This window comes from Salvelinus alpinus, chromosome 22 (genome assembly GCF_045679555.1).
Source record: "Salvelinus alpinus chromosome 22, SLU_Salpinus.1, whole genome shotgun sequence".
Taxonomy (NCBI): domain Eukaryota; kingdom Metazoa; phylum Chordata; class Actinopteri; order Salmoniformes; family Salmonidae; genus Salvelinus; species Salvelinus alpinus.
The window spans coordinates 36,510,199-36,529,631 of NC_092107.1; the positions used below are offsets into that span (position 1 = coordinate 36,510,199).

At 47.6% G+C, this 19,433-nt stretch overlaps 1 protein-coding gene across 2 annotated transcripts in view; it reads left to right on the forward strand.

Annotated features, from left to right (window-relative positions):
* LOC139549470 (1-phosphatidylinositol 4,5-bisphosphate phosphodiesterase eta-1-like) overlaps positions 1-19,433 on the forward strand; it is a 177,583-nt gene that overhangs the window by 118,152 nt on the left and 39,998 nt on the right. Inside the window, exons 5-9 of one of the 2 annotated variants that reach the window (XM_071360020.1) lie at positions 1,610-1,739; positions 2,306-2,476; positions 7,557-7,650; positions 13,800-14,003; positions 14,875-14,995. In XM_071360020.1, the coding sequence (XP_071216121.1) occupies positions 1,610-1,739; positions 2,306-2,476; positions 7,557-7,650; positions 13,800-14,003; positions 14,875-14,995 (720 nt within the window). Of the gene's footprint in view, positions 1-1,590; positions 1,740-2,305; positions 2,477-7,556; positions 7,651-13,799; positions 14,004-14,874; positions 14,996-19,433 lie in introns of those variants that run through there. The other variant, XM_071360019.1, reaches the window with a different exon arrangement.

Sequence of the window (19,433 nt, forward strand, 5' to 3'; positions counted from 1 at the left end):
TGTCTGTGTCTGTGTGTGTGTGTGTGTGTGTGTGTGTGTTTGCCTTCGAGCGTTGTTCTGTTCTGACTGGATTTGACAACTGACAAAACATGGGGTTGTTGTTGTTGAAAAGCCTCTCAGCTTGAATACACATTATAAAGTGTTTCTAAAATTAACTGTAACACAACTTTAGACTTTAGACTCCAGAATGAAGATAGGCTTAAACAGGCTTATCCAATAGAAATTGCTGATCACACTTGAAGGCGATGTCATGGTGGCGTTGTCATGGTGGCGTTGTCATGGTGGCGGTGGCGTTGTCATGGTGGCGTTGTCATGGTGGCGTTGGCTAGCTAAGCTCACGTGCAGAAACACATCATCAGGTCTAACGGTCATTCTCACGTCGAACTGAGCATGTGCAGAACGTCAAATCCAAGGCACTCCTTCGATATAAAGTAGTTTTTTCCGTAATATTATAAACGTGTGAGTTTGTCACTTTCATGAGGTTGGAGTAATAATATGTAACTACTGAAATCTAGATGGTTCCTTTAGATTTTGAGAAAAGAAGGAAGAATCTGACTTCTCTCATTGGCTTGTCAGACCCCAAACCCCAGCCTGTTCTGCTTCACAAGCGTTCCCGGAAGTCTTTTTGATGTTGCACCTCTTTGTTTAGAAATTCTGTGCTGCAGTGCATTGGCTAGCCGCACTCTGGTGATGTTGCACCTCTGGGTTTAGAAACTCTGTGCTGCAGTGCATTGGCTAGCCGCACTCTGGTGATGTTTCACCTCTTTGTTTAGAAACTCTGTGCTTCAGTGCATTGGCTAGCCGCACTCTGGTGATGTTGCACCTCTGGGTTTAGAAACTCTGTGCTGCAGTGCATTGGCTAGCCAAACTCTGGTGATGTTGCACCTCTGGGTTTAGAAACTCTGTGCTGCAGTGCATTGGCTAGCCAAACTCTGGTGATGTTGCACCTCTGGGTTTAGAAACTCTGTGCTGCAGTGCATTGGCTAGCCGCACTCTGGTGATGTTGCACCTCTGGGTTTAGAAACTCTGTGCTGCAGTGCATTGGCTGGCCAAACTCTGGTGATGTTGCACCTCTGGGTTTAGAAACTCTGTGCTGCAGTGCATTGGCTAGCCGCACTCTGGTGATGTTGCACCTCTGGGTTTAGAAACTCTGTGCTGCAGTGCATTGGCTAGCCAAACTCTGGTGATGTTGCACCTCTGGGTTTAGAAACTCTGTGCTGCAGTGCATTGGCTAGCCAAACTCTGGTGATGTTGCACCTCTGGGTTTAGAAACTCTGTGCTGCAGTGCATTGGCTAGCCAAACTCTGGTGATGATCCTGATGTTTCTAAACTAGCTAGACATCTTGCTGACTACCCTCCCTCCCTCCCTCCCTCCCTCCCTCCCTCCCTCCCTCCCTCCCTCCCACACACACACACACACACACACACACACACACACACACACACACACACACACACACACACACACACACACACACACACACACACACACACACACACACACACACACACACACACACACACACACACACACACACACACACACACACACACACACACACACACACACACCATCCCATGGCTGTGTCCTTAACCTGTGTGTGTGTAGATGGATGAAGCAGACGTTTGAGGAGGCTGATAAGAACGGGGATGGTCTGTTGAACATGGAGGAGATCTACCAGCTACTGCACAAGATGAACGTCAACCTGCCCCGCAGGAAGGTCAAACACATGTTCCAGGTCAGTCACAGGTCAGAGACCAAATACTGTACCTGAGAAGACAAAAGAGGGATGTAGTGCACTATATATAGGGAATAGGGTGCCATAGGGCTTTGGTCTAAAGTAGTGCACTATATAGGGAATAGGGTGCCATAGGGCTCTGGTCTAAAGTAGTGCACTATATAGGGAATAGGGTGCCATAGGGCTCTGGTCTAAAGTAGTGCACTATATAGGGAATAGTGTGCCATTTGTAACATGTGATTCAAATGACAGGCGAGTTCTGAGCATGACGGTCAGATAGTGCAGTTGGTTTATAGTCCACTATTTTTAGGGCACCGCCAGGAGTGAATTGTTGTATGAACGGAACAAGGACAATGTCAGAACACAGTTTACTGTTCTGTCCTCACATGACCATGTCCTTGTAGTTGTTTGGTACCATGTAGAGGCACCATGGCTGAGTGTGAATATACCACATGTTTACAGACAAAATAAGTTTAAACATTTTGAAAGAGAGGGTCGAATTGGAATTGTATCACCTGACCACCGCAGCCGCTTACTAATGGTGATGTAATTTCCTTTTCCCACAGGAAGCGGACTCAGACGACCAACAGGGCACGTTGACGTTTGAAGAGTTCAGCGTGTTCTATAAGATGATGTCACTGCGGCGGGACCTGTATCTGCTGCTCATGGGATACAGCGACAGGAAGGACCACCTGATGGCTGACGAGCTGGCCAACTTCCTGCGCAACGAACAGAAGGTCAGGGTTCACAGACAGACAACACTAGATCATGTAGTTTTAGTGACCTATAGTGTAGTCGGTGGTGAAGGTCAGGCGGTATGATCCGGTACGGTCTGGTCCGGTCCGGTATGATCCGGTACGGTATGATCCGGTACGGTCTGGTCTGGTACGGTATGATCCGGTACGGTCTGGTCCGGTACGGTATGATCCGGTACGGTATGATCCGGTACGGTCTGGTCCGGTACGGTATGATCCGGTACGGTCTGGTCCGGTACGGTATGATCCGGTACGGTCTGGTCCGGTACGGTCTGGTCCGGTACGGTCTGGTCCGGTACGGTATGATCCGGTACGGTCTGGTCCGGTACGGTATGATCCGGTACGGTCTGGTACGGTACGGCGGGAAATAGTCTGGGTACGCCGTATCAGTAAAACATGAGTCTATCACAATAATAAAAACATTATGTCAAGAAAACTGTAGGCTATTATACCACTTTATCATTACCACGTCAGAGACAAACGAGCCGAAGGGACTTGAAAATGGGTGGTGTAGTCTGTGCTCCAAAATGTAATGTGGTTTGACGAGAACACTGACATTTTGCCAAGGCATTGATGAGTAGCCGACACTGAGACGTGTGCGGACAGCAGTGGATGCATAAATTGTGGCCTAATGACATTCGCCAAATGTTATTTAACTTTTTTGTTTTTTTGTGTAACAGATATCTCTTTTTATTCACCACTGTTTGGAGGCTGGAGATGTGTTACGAGAGGATGAACGTGCTCGGTAGCCTAGTAAAGGAGACCTTTGAAATGATTGTATGACAATCAGATGAGCACATCATGATTGATTGTGTTTATGCCACAATAAAAGGTCATGCATTTTAAGTTAAATTCCAAACCTTTACGACGAGACCCACAGAGATCCTATTGAATGAATATTAAATTCTATGATTAGGCCAATAAAATGGAGGTCCCATATCAGGAAGAAATTACATCTACTTTCACCCCTGAGTATAGTACATTGTTTTACTGTCACTTCCTGTCATTGTTTTACTGTCACTTCCTGTCATTGTTTTACTGTCACTTCCTATCATTGTTTTACTGTCACTTCCTATCCTTGTTTTACTGTCACTTCCTGTCATTGTTTTACTGTCACTTCCTATCATTATTTTACTGTCTCTTCCTATCATTGTTTTACTGTCACTTCCTGTCATTGTTTTACTGTCACTTCCTATCATTGTTTTACTGTCACTTCCTGTCATTGTTTTACTGTCACTTTCTGTCATTGTTTTACTGTCACTTCCTGCCATTGCTTTACTGTCACTTCCTGTCATTGTTAAACTGTCACTTCCTGTCATTGTTTTACTGTCACGTCATGTCATTGTTTTACTGTCACTTCCTATCATTGTTTTACTGTTACTTCCTGTCATTGTTTTACTGTCACTTCCTGTCATTGTTTTACTGTCACTTGGGGTGTCTCTCTATACCTCATACCTCTCTCTCTCTCTCTCCCCCCTCTCTCTCTCTCTCCCCTCCCCCCTCTCTCTCTTTCTCTCTATAGCTCCCCTCCCTATCTCTCTCTCTCTCTCTCTCTCTCTCTCTCTCTCTCTCTCTCTCTCTCTCAATTCAATTCAATTCAATTCAATTGACTTTATTGACATGGCAAGTTATTATTACTTACATTGTCAAAGTATACATATCGAAAAATTTAAATAAAATATATATGTATATATATATACACAAAATATATATATATTTATATATAAATAAATGGTGGGACTAACAGCAATAATAATAGTAGTAGTGGACATGGGATTACCATTAATAACAGCTACAACAACAATATTAATCAGAACAACAATACATTAAAGCAACAGTAGTAGACCAGTGTCAACATGACTGAGAAGACACATGACCTGGTACGAAAGACAAAACAAAACTAAGCTAAATGGGAAATGGGAAATATTATCAACATTACTTTGCATTTTTCACTGGCTGTCCCTCAGGCTGTGGCAGGAGGACACATATTTGGCTGCCAAAACTGCACATTTTGGCTTTTCACCCAACAAATATTTGAATTTTTCTTCATCTTTTATAGTTTCAAATTCTTTGTATTGAATTATAATTTTGGGAAAGAAATATGCTCTTAGGTCTGAGTATTTGTCACAGTGTAGTAGGAAATGCACTTCTGTCTCTACCTCTCCCCTGGAGCAGAGTGAGCACAGCCTGTCCTCCCTGGGCAGCCAGGTTTGTCTGTGACGACCGGTCTCTATAGCCAGACTGTGCTCACTGAGTCTGTACCTAGTCAATGTTTTCCTCAGTTTTCTATCAGTCACAGTGGTCAGATCGTCTGCCACCATGTACTGTCTGTTTAGAGCCAAATAGCATTGAAGTTTACTTTGATTTTTTGTGGTGTCTTTCCAATAGGTTATATATTTTTATTTTTGTTTTGTGATGATTTGGTTGGGCCAGATTTTCTGAGTGCTGTCCTGAGGCTCTATGGGGTTGGTTTGGGTTGGTGAACTGAGCCTCAGAACCAGCTGGCTGAGGGGACTCTTCTCTGGTTTCATCTCTTGACATTGTAGAGCTGTGTGATGGAATGTTTTAGGGTCACTTGTTTTTAGATGGTTGTAAAATTTGATGGCTCTTTTTTCTATTCGAATGAGGAGGGGATATTGTCCCAATTCTGCCCTACATGCGTTATTTGGAGTTTTTCTTTGTACTTGCAATACAGTCTTGCAAAACTCTGCATGCAATACTTCAATTGGATGTTTGTCCCATTTAGTAAATTCATTATTAGAGAGTGGACCCCATACTTCACTGCCATATAGAGCAATTGGTTCTATAACTGATTGAAAAATTTTGAGCCAGATTCTAATTGGAATTTCAATTTTGATGTTCCTTTTAATGGCATAGAATGCTCTTCTTGCTTTGTCTCTCAGCTCATTCACAGCCATGTGAAAGCTACCTGTGTTGCTGATATTTAGTCCTAGATATGTGTAGTTTTTGGTGTGTTCTAATAGAACTGTGTCCAAATAGAATTTATATTTGTCATCCTTATTTCCGGACCTTTTTTGGAATATCATTATATTTGTTTTTTTTAGGTTAACGGTCAGAGCCCAAGTCTGACAGAACCTGTGAAGATGATCTAGGTGTTGCTGTAACCCCTCTTTAGTGGGAGACAGCAGCACCAGGTCATCTGCGTACAGCAGACACTTGATTTCAGTGTTGTGTAGGGTGATACCAGGTGCTGTCGATTCTTCTAATGTTTTTGCCAATTCATTCATGTAGATGTTAAATAATGTTGGACTTATTGGGCAGCCCTGTTTCACTCCCCGCCCCTGAGAGAAGAAGTCTGTTTGCTTGTTGCCAATTTTAACCGCACATTTGTTTTTAGTGTACATTGATTTAATAAAATCATATGTTTTCCCTCCAATACCACTTTCTATTAGTTTATAAAAAAGACCTTCGTGCCAAATTGAATCAAATGCTTTCTTGAAATCTACAAAACACGAGTAGATTTTGCCTTTGTTTTGGTTAACTTGTTTATCAATTAGAGTGTGGAGGGTGTAAATGTGGTCTGTTGTACGATAATTTTTTAGAAATCCAATCTGGCTTCTGCTCAGGACGTTGTGTTCGTCAAGGAAATGATGTAGTCTGAATTTATAATACTGCAGAGAATTTTCCCCAAGTTGCTGTTAACGCATATTCCTCTGTAATTATTTGGGTCAAATTTGTCTCCATTTTTATAGATTGGTGTGATCAGTCCCTGGTTCCAAATATCGGGGAAAATACCTGCAGTGAGGATAATGTTGAAGAGTTTGAGTATAGCCAATTTGAATTTGTGGTCTGTATATTTGATCATTTCATTTAAAATCCCATCAGCACCACAGGCCTTTTTGGGTTGGAGATTGCATATTTTTTCCAATAATTCTTCTTCTGTAATTGGGGTATCCACAGGATTCTGATAGTCTTTGACTGCTAATTCAAGGATTTGTAATTTTTCTTGTATATCTTTTTGTTCTGGGCTCTTTGTTATATTGCTGTAGAGGTTTGCAAAGTGATTTCTCCACATATCCCCATTTTGGATAGCCAACTCCTCATGATGAGGTTTGTTTAATTTATTCCAATTCTCCCAGAAGTGGTTTGATTCTTAGAAGTGGTTCTTAGATTTTTGCAATCATTATCAAACCATTTTTCATTATCTGTTATTTTTGGTTTGCTCTTATGCTTCTTTAGATTAGCCAAGGAGGCTAATTTGTCAAATATAAAGTTTATGTTCCTAACGGCCAAATTCTCTCTCTCTCTCTCTCTCTCTCTCTCTCTCTCTCTCTCTCTCTCTCTCTCTCTCTCTCTCTCTCTCTCTCTCTCTCTCTCTATAGCTCTCTCTCTCTCTCTCTCTCCTCCTCTCCCCTCCTCCCCCTCTCTCTCTCTCTCTCTCTCTCTCTCTCTAGCTCCTCCCCCCTCTCTCTCTCTCTCTCTCTCTCTCCCTCCCCCCTCTCTCTCTCTTTAAACTAGTGTGCTCTCAGTCCTGCAGTGTTTCCAAATAAAGTGTAGACAGGCTTTGTTATGGGCAAAGTCATGATCATCCAGCAAAGGACCTGAAGTCCACCTTATTGCCTCAGTCTAGACACCAGTACTCAGGGGCCAGGGGTTGGGTGAGGGGTGGTCATTTTGACAGAGGTCTCTCGGGAGTCTATTTTGATTGGCAGATCGTGGCTTGGTTTCTCTGATAGTGTCTCTCTTATAACAAATGTGTCTGTGTGTCTCTGTGTGTGTGTGTGTGTGTCTGTGTCTGTGTGTGTGTCTGTGTGTGTATCAAATGAAATGTTATTGTTCACATACTCATGGTTAGCAGATGTCAATGTGAGTGTAGTGAAATGCTGTGTGTGTGTGTTTGTTGTGATAGTGTGTCTCTTCAATCTTTCCTTCTTCACTATGTCTCCTTCTCTGTTTATTCAGTGTCTGTGTGGGTGTGACAGTGTGTGTCTGTGTGGGTGTGTGTTTTGACAGTGTGTGTCTGTGTGGGTGTGTGTTTTGACAGTGTGTGTCTGTGTGGGTGTGTGTTGTGTGTTCTGACAGTGTGTGTCTCTCTCCTCAGATGATTCATGTGACTACAGAATACTGTCTGGATGTCATTGATAAGTTTGAGCTTTCTGAAGAGAACAAACAGAAAGGCATTCTGGGAATTGAGGGTAAGCCCCTCTGTCACACACACACATACACACACTCACTCTCTCTCTCGTTCTCTCCCTCCCTCTATCTATCTATCTATCTATCTATCTATCTATCTATCTATCTATCTATCTATCTATCTATCTATCTATCTATCTATCTATCTATCTATCTATCTATCTATCTATCTATCTATCTATCTACCTCTCTCTCTCTCTCTCTCTCTCTCTCTCTCTCTCTCTCTCTCTCTCTCTCTCTCTCTCTCTCTCTCTCTCTCTCTCTCTCTCTCTCTCTCTCTCTCTCTCTCTCTCTCTCTCTCTCTCTCCCTCTCCCTCTGGCAGTAAGTCTGGCTGTAAACTCTTTAACGGGTTGAAGACTCAGTGGCCATAATTTCATGGTAGATAAACTGTCTTTGGGGCTTCAGTTAAACTCCACCACAATGGAGGAGGAAAGGGAGGAGGAGCAAGGTGAGGAGGAGGAAGGGGAGACGTGTAGGAGGAAGGAGAGAAGTGGAGGAGGAAGGGGAGAGGTGGAGGAGAAAGGGGAGAGGTGGAGGAGGAAGGGGAGAGGGAGGTGGAGGAGGAAGGGGAGAGGGAGGTGGAGGAGGAAGGGGAGAGGGAGGTGGAGGAGGAAGGGGAGAGGTGGAGGAGGAAGGGGAGAGGAGGAGGAAGAAGGTGAGGTGTAGGAGAAAGGGGAGAGGTGGAGGAGGAAGGGGAGAGGTAGAGGATGTAGGGGAGAGGTGTGGGAGGAAGGGGAGAGGTGTGGGAGGAAGGGGAGAGGGAGGTGGAGGAGGAAGGGGAGAGGTGGAGGAGGAAGGGGAGAGGTGTGGGAGGAAGGGGAGAGGTGTAGGAGGAAGGGGAGAGGTGGAGGAGGAAGGGGAGAAGTGGAGGAGGAAGGAGAGAAGTGTGGGAGGAAGGGGAGAGATGGAGGAGGAAGGAGAGAGTAGGAGGAAGAAGGAGAGAGGTGGAGGAGTATGGAGAGAGGTGTAGGAGGAAGGAGAGAAGTGTGGGAGGAAGATGAGAGGAGGAGGAAGAAGGTGAGGTGGATGAGGAAGGGGAGAGGTGGAGGAGGAAGGAGAGCGGTGGAGGAGGAAAGGGAGATGTGTGGGACGAAGGGGAGAGATGTTGGAGGATAGGAAGAGGAGGAGGAGGAAGGGGAGAGGTGTGGGAGGAAAGGGAGAGGAGGAGGAGGAAGGGGAGAGGTGTGGGAGGAAGGGGAGAGGTGGGGGAGGAAGGGGAGAGGTGGAGGAAGAAGGAGAGAGGTGGAGGAGGAAGGACAGAGGTGGAGGAGGAAGGAGGTGTGAGAGGAAGGGGAGAGGAGGAGGAAAGGGAGAGGCGTGAGAGGAAGGGGAGAGGTGGAGGGGGAAGGAGTGAGATGGAGGAGAAAGGAGAGAGGAGAGGAAGAAGGAGAGAGGTGGAGGAGTATGGAGAGAGGTGTAGGAGGAAGGAGAGAATTGTGGGAGGAAGAGGAGAGGAGGAGGAAGAAGGTGAGGTGGATGAGGAAGGGGAAAGGTGGAGGAGGAAGGAGGGAGGTGGATGAGGAAAGGGAGATGTGTGGGACGAAGGGGAGAGATGTTGGAGGATAGGAAGAGGAGGAGGAGGAAGGGGAGAGGTGTTTGAGGAAGGGGAGAGGTTGAGGAAGAAGGAGAGAGGTGGAGGAGGAAGGACAGAGGAGGAGGAAGGGGAGAGGCGTGGGAGGAAGGGGAGAGGTGGAGGAGGAAGGAGAGAATTGTGGGAGGAATGGGAGAGGTGGAGGAGGAAGGGGAGCGGTGGAGGAGGAAGGGGAGGGGGTAGGAGGAAGGGGGAGGGGGTAGGAGGAAGGGGGAGGGGGAGGAGTAGGAGGAAAGGAGAGGTGGAGGAGGAAGGAGAGAAGTGTAGGAGGAAGGGGTGAGGTGGGGGAGGAAGGGGAGAGGTGGAGTAGGAAGGGGAGAGTTGTGGGAAGAAGGGGAGAGGTGTGGGAGGAAGGGTAGAGGTGGAGGAGGAATGGGAGGGGTGAAGGAGGAAGGGGAGAGGTGGAGGAAGAAGGAGAGGGGGGGAGGAAGAAGGGGAGAGGTGTAGGAGGAAGCGGAGAGGTGTAGGAGGAAGGGGAGAGGTTGAGGAGGAAGGGGAGTGGTGGAGTAGGAAGGGGAGAGGTGGAGGAGGAAGGAGAGAGATGGAGGAGAAAGGAGAGAGGTGTGGAAGGAAGGGGAGAGGATGAGGAGGAAAGGGAGAGGTGTGGGAGGAAGGGGAGAGGAGGAGGAGGAAGGAGAGAGGTGGAGGAGGAAGGGGAGAGGTTTGAGAGGAAAGGGAGAGGTTTGGGAGGAAGGGGGATGGTGGATGAGGAAGGAGAGAGGTGTTGGAGGAAGGGGAGAGGAGGAGGAGGAAGGAGAGAGATGGAGGAGAAAGGAGAGAGGTGTGGAAGGAAGGGGAGAGGATGAGGAGGAAAGGGAGAGGTGTGGGAGGAAGGGGGAAGGTGGATGAGGAAGGAGAGAGGTGGAGGTGGAAGGGGAGAGGTTTGGGAGGAAGGGGAGATTTGTGGGAGGAAGGGGAGAGGTGTGGGATGAAGGGGAAAGGTGTAGGAGGACGGGGAGAGGTGGTGGAGGAAGGAGAGAGGTGGTGGAGGCGGGGGAGAGGAGGAGGAGCAAGGAGAGAGTTGGAGGAGGAAGGATTGCGGTGTATGAGGAAGGAGAGAAGTTTGGGAGGAAGGGGAGGGGAGGAGGAAAGGGAGAGGTTTTGAAGGAAGGGGAGAGATGGAGGGGAAGGAGAGAGGTGGAGGAGGAAGGGTGAGGTGTAGGAGGAAGGGGAGAGGAGGAGAAGGAAAGGGAGAAGTGAGGGAAGATGGGGAGAGGTGGAGGAGGAAGGAGAGAAGTGTGGGAGGAAGGGGAGAGGAGGAGGAGAAAGGGAGAGGTGGAGGATGAACGGGAGAGGTGGATGAGGTTAGTGGAGAGCTGTGGGAGAAAGGGGAGAGGTGTGGGAGGATGGGGAGAGGAGGAGGAGGAATGGGTGAGGAGGAGGAGGAGGAAGGGTAGAGGTTTTAGGAGGAAGGGGAGAGGAGGAGGAGTACAGGGAGGAGGAGGGAGAGGTGCGGTGGAGGAGGGAGAGAGGTGTAGGAGGAAGGGGAGAGGTGGTGGAGGAAGGAGAGAGGTGGTGGAGGCGGGGGAGAGGAGGAGGAGCAAGGAGAGAGGTGGTGGAGGTGGGGGAGAGGGGGAGGAGCAAGGAGAGAGGTGGAGGAGGAAGGATTGAAGTGTATGAGGAAGGAGAGAAGTTTGGGAGGAAGGGGAGAGGAGGAGGAAAGGGAGAGGTTTGGAAGGAAGGGGAGAGGTGGAGGGGAAGTAGAGAGGTGGAGGAGGAAGGGTGAGGTGTAGGAGGAAGGGGAGAGGAGGAGAAGGAAAGGGAGAGGTGGAGGAGGAAGGGTTGGGTGTAGGAGGAAGGGGAGAGGAGGAGAAGGAAAGGGAGAGGTGAGGGAAAATGGGGAGAGGTGGAGGAGGAAGGAGAGAAGTGTGGGAGGAAGGAGAGAGGAGGAGGAGAAAGGGAGAGGTGGAGGAGGAACGGGAGAGGTGGATGAGGTTAGGGGAGAGGTGTGGGAGAAAGGGGAGAGGTGTGGGAGGATGGGGAGAGGTGGTAGAGGAATGGGTGAAGAGGAGGAGGAAGGTGATAGGTTTGGGAGTAAGGAGAGAGGTGTGTGAGGAAGGGGAGAGGAGGAGGAGGAATGGGTGAGGAGGAGGAGGAGGAAGGGTAGAGGTTTAAGAGGAAGGAGAGAGGTGTGGGAGGAATCGGAGAGGAGGAGGAGGAAGGGGAGAGGTGGAGGAGGAAGAGGAGAGAGCTGTGGGAGGAATGGGAGAGGTGGAAGAAGAAGGGGAGAAGAGGAGAAAGGAGTGAAGCAGTAGGAAGGAGAGAGGTGTGGGAGAAGGGGGAGAGGTGTAGGAGGAAGTGAAGAGGTGGAGGAGGAAGGGGAGAGGTGTGGGAGGAAGGGGAGAGGTGGAGGAGGAAGGGGAGAGGGAGGTGGAGGAGGAAGGGGAGAGGTGGAGGTGGAGGAGAATGGGTGAGGAGGAAGGAGAGGTGGATGAGGAAGGGGAGAGGAGGAGGAGGAAGGGGAGAGGTGGAGGAGGAAGGAGAGAAGTATGGGAGGAAGGGGAGAGGAGGAGGAAAAGGAGAGGTACAGGAGGAAGGGGAGAGGAGGAGGAGGAAAGGGAGAGGTGTGGGAGGAAGGGGAGTGGAGGAGGAGGGAGAGAGGTGTAGGAGGAAGGGGAGAGGTGGGGGAGGAAGGGGAGAGGTGGAGGAAGGGGAGAGTTTGAGAGGTGTGGGAGGAAGGAGAGAGATGTAGGAGGAAGGGTAGAGGTGGGGGGGGAAGGGGAGAGGTGTGGAAGGAAAGGGAGAGGAGGAGGAGGAAAGGGAGAGGTGGAGGAGTAAATGAGAGGTGGAAGAGGATGGGGAGAGGTGTGGGAGGAAGGAGAGAGGTGTAGGAGGAAGGGGAGAGGTGTGGGGGGAAGGGGAGAGGAGGAGGAGGAAAGGGAGAGGTGGAGGAGAGGATGGGGAGAGGTGTGGGAGGAAGGAGAGAGGTGTAGGAGGAAGGGGAGAGGTGTGGGAGGAAGGGGAGTGTAGGAGGAGGAAAGGGAGAGGTGGAGGAGTGAAGGGGAGGGAGGGGAGGAGGAAAGGGAGAGGAGGATAGGATAGAGGTATAGTACAAGGAGAGAGAAAGAGGCTGACAGATGGGTATATAGGCTCACATCAACACCATTATCCCAGAAACCCTAAACCCACTCACTTCATCCTTCTGTCAGTTGGGTCAAATATGATTTGTCCTGGGAGTGTGTGGGCGTGTGGGCGTGTGTGTGTGTGTGTGTGTGTGTGTGTTCCATCAGGAACATGTTTGTTTATGTCCCTCAGTACATCTGATGGGCGTCAGAGGCAGGCCTCACTCAGATCAAAGTCTACTCTGAGTTTATAGAAGCCAATTTTCTTTCTCTCAATTCAATTCTAGGGGCTTTATTGGCATGGGAAACATATGTTAACATTGCAAAAAGCAAGTGAAGTAGATAATATACAAAAGTGAAATAAACAATAAAAAATGTACATTAAACATTACATTCACAAAGGTTAAAGAGAATAAAGACATGTCAGATGTTATATTATGTCTATATACAGTGTTGTAACGATGTGCAAATAGTTAAAGTACAAAATGGAAAATAAACAAACATAAATATGGGTTGTATTTATAATGTTGTTTGTTCTTCACTGGTTGCCCTTTTCTTGTGGCAACAGGTCACAAATATTGCTGCTGTGATGGCACACTGTGGTATTTCACCCAGTAGATATGGGAGTTTATCAAAATTGGATTTGTTTTTGAATTCTTTGTGGGTCTGTGTAATCTGAGGGAAATATGTGTCTCCTCCCTCCTCATCCTCCCTCCTCCTCCTCCTCCCACCTCCTCCTCCCTTCTCCACCTCCTCCTCCTCCTCCCTCCTCCTCCTCCCACTTACTCCTCCCACTTCCGCCTCCCACCTCATCCTCCCTCCTCCTCCCTCCTCCTCCTCCCTCCTCCTCCTCTCGCCTCCTCCTCCTCCTCCTCCCACCTACGCCTTCTACCTCCTCCTCCCGCCTCTCATGATCAAAGGATGCTTCTCCCAGTTAAAGCTCTCCTCCTTTTCCTAAAAAAAACATAAAAAACAACCCACAATTCCGGCAGCAAATTCTGTGACTCAGTGTGCATTAAAGTATTACATTCCATCATTAAATGTTCAGCTCGTTAAGGCTCATCAAAGCCTCTTGGCTGTCAGGGTTTTCTCCTCCTCTTTTTCTGTAATGGGTGGTGTGCTATTAAAGTTATGTCTCTTATATTATGATTGCTCCTTTAAGTATCTCAGATGTAACTATTGCAGTGCTGCTGTAAGTCAGTTGAATATCTTGTTCCTCTATTCAGTTCAATTGGATTGGATTCATCTATCGCCAAGGAGGGCCAATGTCTCTGAGTATTTCATGGGTGACAGAGAGAAATAATTGTTATGATGATATAAGTAAGATAACGCTGAGTACAGCATTTCTACCGTGTCTGTCTGTCTGTCTGTCTGTCTGTCTGTCTGTCTGTCTGTCTGTCTGTCTGTCTGTCTGTCTGTCTGTCTGTCTGTCTGTCTGTCTGTCTGTCTGTCTGTCTGTCTGTCTGTCTGTCTGTCTGTCTGTCTGTCTGTGTCCAGGTTTCACCAGTTTCATGCGCAGCCCCACGTGTGATGTGTTTAACCCTGAACACCATGAGGTGAACCAGGACATGGATCAGCCTCTGAGTAGCTACTACATCTCCTCGTCTCATAACACCTACCTGACGGGAGACCAGCTGCTGTCTCACTCCAAGACAGACATGTACGCATGGGTACTACAGGCTGGCTGCCGCTGTGTGGAGGGTGAGGCAGCACACACACACACACACACACACACACACACACACACACACACACACACACACACACACACACACACACACACACACACACACACACACACACACACACACACACACACACACACACACTAAGCAAAGCATGCATGCATTCACACACGAACACACACACACACACACAAACACACACACACACACACACACAAACACACACACACACACACACACACACACACACACACACACACACACACACACACACACACACACACACACACACACACACACACACACACACACACACACACACACACACACACACACACACACACACACACACACACACACACACACACACACACACACACACACACACACACACAAACACACACACACACACACACACACACACACACACACAAACACACAAACACACACACACACACACACACACACACACACACACACATGCACACACAAACTACTTCTTACTCACGATTCCTCTCTCATATCTCTCATTCTCTCTCTCTTTGTGTCTCCTTCTCCTTCTCCCTGTCTCTGTCTATCAATGCCACTTTATATCATGTTTACATACCCTACATGACTCATCTCATATGTATATACTGTACTCTATACCATCTACTGCATCTTGCCTATGCCGCACGGCCATCGCTCATCCATGTATTTATATGTACATATTCTTATTCATTCCTTTACACTTGTGTGTATAAGGTATTTGTTGTGAAATTGTTAGATTACTTGTTAGATATTACTGCATGGTCGGAACTAGAAGCACAAGCATTTCGCTACACTCGCATTAACGTCTGCTAACCCTGTGTATGTGACCAATAAGATGAGATTTGATTTGTCTGTAGTGGACTGTTGGGATGGTCCTGATGGAGATCCCATGGTCCAGCATGGCTATACTCTGACCTCCAAGATCACCTTCAAGTCTGTCATAGAGACCATCGACAAATACGCCTTCATCAACAACCGGTAAATACACCACTATCCCTCAACTCTCACTGTGTGTGTGTGTGTGTGTGTGTGTGTGTGTGTGTGTGTGTGTGTGTGTGTGTTTGAAGATGTCACTGAGACCCTCATCCTACCCTCCACCTCAACTAATGGAGATGTTACTCAACAACACGTACACACTCACACACACACACACACACACACACACACACACACACACACACACACACACACACACACACACACACACACACACACACACACACACACACACACACACACACACACACACACACACACACACACACACACACACACACTATCCTGTGTATTATCCAACACCTGTTGTTTTTATATTCTAGCCAGCAGTCTGGGAGGCTCTTCAGAGTGTGTGTTCAAACAGGAAGATTCTCCATTGTGAAGAGATGTTGTCCCCCAGAGCTCATCTGTCCCCTTCTCTCTGATATGTAACCAATTAGAGTTAAAGAAGCTCTTCTCTAACAGTTGATTTAGAGAAAATGTCCATTTGAACATTATGTAACAGCACTTTCAAAAAAGTTAACTTCGAAAAGGATTTGAATTGTTTTTAAATGAAAAGCAGCAGGATGTGTGGTCATTAGAGACACTGAGATGGTATTATCCTCCATTACTAAACCATCTGCACTGAGTCTCTCTCTCTCTCTCTCTCTCTCTCTCGCTCTCCCTCTCTCTCTTTCTCTTTCTTTAGGGTTTTACCTGGAACCAGAAATGGGGACAGCCAAATAACCGTTATGGAACCTTTTTTTCTAAATGTGTACTGAGTGACGGAGGCAGCCAGGTAAATGAGTGAGGAAGGCAGCCAGGTAAATGAGTGTGGGAGGCAGCCAGGTAAATGAGTGAAGGAGGCAGCCAGGTAAATGAGTGTGGGAGGCAGCCAGGTAAATGAGTGAGGGAGGCAGCCAGGTAAATGAGTGAGGGAGGCAGCCAGTAAATGAGTGAGGGAGGCAGCCAGGTAAATGAGTGAGGGAGGCAGCCAGGTAAATGAGTGAGGGAGGCAGCCAGGTAAATGAGTGAGGGAGGCAGCAAGGTAAATGAGTGAGGGAGGCAGCCAGGTAAATGAGTGAGGGAGGCAGCCAGGTAAATGAGTGAGGGAGGCAGCCAGGTAAATGAGTGAGGGAGGCAGCCAGGTAAATGAGTGAGGGAGGCAGCCAGGTAAATGAGTTGGCACCATAATCATAACTGATTAGAGAGGAGAGGATGCTCTCGCATTGTTGTGCAATTAGCTGGATGAGCTGGCTAATTAGTATTTTCTCCTAATGGGAGAGCCTGGATAATAGTTGGAACGGAGCGATTCTGACACTCTTTTATGCAATGATAGACTGTGCCAAATTTCTATCCCTCAGTATTTCTCTCAGTTTTATTCTATATTTTAGTGTTATGATGAACGAGGCTCCTGTGATGAGCGTTACCTCATTTATCATTACAATTCCACCTGGGAGAGAGAATATACACCACTATCCCTCAACTCTCACTGTGTGTGTGTGTGTGTGTGTGTGTGTGTGTGTGTGTGTGTGTGTGTGTGCGTGCGTGCGTGCGTGTGTGCGTGTGTTCAGGGCTCAGAGAGTTCAGGGAGAGCTGTCAGTCTGACAGGTTTGACATTTGAGCTGAGCTGCTGTCTGAACACAAGTCATTTCACTTCCAAATGAACACACACACACACACACTCACAAAAAATATGTTGATTCATTTCTGTTGTGTTTCTTGGGCCTCTGTCAAGGCTATTCTGCCAGAGGTTGGGGTGGGGGGAGAGAGTGTAGTTTTAATTTTTTTTTTTTAGGGAGGCTAAAAATGCAATAATAGTTGCAAGTCAATTTGTTGCATTTAAAAGTGCAATATAGGGTTTTATTTGATTGAAAGGACTTTTACAGTCCTTGACTTTTATTGTGAAGAGCAATATGCATGGCTGCCAGACCCGTCCACATCCAGTATCATAGAACTCTGCTACTCATGGAGATATCAAATCAAATCAAAATCAAATCAAATTTCACCTTACAGTGAAATGCTTACTTTCGAGCCCCTAACCAATAATGCAGTTAAAAGAAATACGAAAAAGAATATGAAATAAAAGTAACAAGTAATTAAAGAGCAGCAGTAAAATAACAATAGCAAGACTATATACAGGGGGGTACCGGTACAGAGTCAATGTGCAGGGGTACCGGTTAGTTGAGGTGATATGTACATGTAGGTAGAGTTAGATGATAACAACAGAGAGTAGCAGCGGTGTAAAAGAAGGGGGGGGGGGGGTGCAAATAGTCTGGGTAGCCATTTGATTAGATGTTCACAAGTCTTATGGCTTGGGGGTAGAAGCTGTTTAGAACCTCTTGGACCTAGACTTGGCGCTGCGGTACCGCTTGCCGTGTGGTATCAGAGAGAACAGTCTATGACTAGGGTGGCTGGAGTCTTTGACAATTTTTTTGGCCTTCCTCTGACACCGCCTGGTATAGATGTCCTGGATGGCAGGAAGCTTGGCCCCAGGGATGTACTGGGCAGTTCGCACTACCCTCTGTAGCGCCTTGCGGTCGGAGGCCCGAGCAGTTGCCATACCAAGCAGTGATGCAACCAGTCAGGATGCTCTCGATGGTGCAGCTGTCGAACATTTTGAGGATCTGAGAACCCATGCCAAATCTTTTCAGTCTCCTGAGGGGGAATAGGTTTTGTCGTGCCCTCTTCACGACTGTCTTGGTGTGTTTGGACCATGTTAGTTTGTTGGTGATGTGAACACCAAGGAACTTGAAGCTCTCAACCTGCTCCACTGCAGCCCTCTGTAGTCCACAATCATCTCCTTTGTTTTGATCACGTTGAGGGAGGGGTTGTTGTCCTGGCACCACCCGGCCAGGTCTCTGACCTCCTCTCTATAGGCTGTCTCGTCGTTGCCCGTGATCAGGCCTACAACTGTTGTGTCATCGGCAAACTTAATGGTGTTGGAGTCATGCCTGGCCATGCAGTCATGAGTGAACAGGGAGGACAGGAGGGGACTGAGCACGCACCTCTGAGGGGCCCCTGTGTTGCGGATCAGTGTGGCGGATGTGTTGTTACGCTTACCACCTGGGGGCGGCCCGTCAGGAAGTCCAGGATCCAGTTGCAGAGGGAGGTGTTTAGTCCCTGGGTCCTTAGCTTATTGATGAGCTTTGAGGGCACTATGGTGTTGAACGCTGAGCTGTAGTCAACGAATAGCATTCTCACATAGGTATTCCTTTTTTCCAGGTGGGAAAGGGCAGTGTGGAGTGCAATAGAGATTGTATCATCTGTGGATCTGTTGGGGCGGTATGCAAATTGGAGTGGGTCTAGGGTTTCTGGGATAATGGTATTGATGTGAGCCATGACCAGCCTTTCAAAGCACTTCATGGCTACAGACGTGAGTGCTACGGGTTGGTAGTCATTTAGGCAGGTTACCTTAGTGTTCTTGGGCACAGGCACTATGGTGGTCTGCTTACAACATGTTGGTATTACAGACTCGGACAGGGAGAGGTTGAAAATGTCAGTGAAGACACCAGTTGGTCAGCGCATGCTCACAGTACATGTCCTGGTAATCCGTCTGGCCCTGCGGCCTTGTGAATGTTGACCTGTTTAAAGGTCTTACTCACATCGGCTGCAGAGAGCGTGATCACACAGTCTTACGGAACAGCTGGTGCTCTCATGCATTTTTCAGAGTTATTTGCCTCGAAGCGAGCATAGAAGTAGTTTAGCTCATCTGGTAGGCTCGTGTCACTGGGCAGCTCTCGGCTGTGCTTCCCTTTGTAGTCTGTAATGGTTTGCAAGCCCTGCCACATCCGACGAGCGTCAGAACCGGTGTAGTACGATTCTATCTTAGTCCTGTATTGACGCCTTGCCTGTTGGATGGTTCGTCGGAGGGCATAGCGGGATTTCTTATAATCTTCCTTGAAAGCAGCAGCTCTAGCCTTTAGCTCAGTGCAGATGTTGCCTGTAATCCATGGCTTCTGGTTGGGGTATGTACATGCGGTCACTGTTGGGACGACGTCATCGATGCACTTATTGATGAAGCCAATGTGTTGTACTCCTCAATGCCATCGGAGGAATCCGAACATATTCCAGTCTGTGCTAGCAAAACAGTCCCGCAGCTTAGTATCTGCTTCATCTGACCACTTTTTTATTGATGTAGTCACTGGTGCTTCCTGCTTTAATTTTTGCTTGTAATCAGGAATCAGGAGGATAGAATTATGGTCGGATTTGCCAAATGGAGGCAGAGGGAAAGCTTTGTATGCGTCTCTGTGTGTGGAGTAAAGTGGTCCAGAGTTTTTTTCCCTCTGGTTGCACATTTAACATGCTGATTAAATTGACGAGTGCCGCCTCTGGGTGAGCGTTGTCTTGTTTGCTTATGGCGGAATACAGCTCATTCAATGCTGTCTTAGTGCCAGCCTCTGACTGTGGTGGTATGTAAACAGCTACAAAAAATACAGAT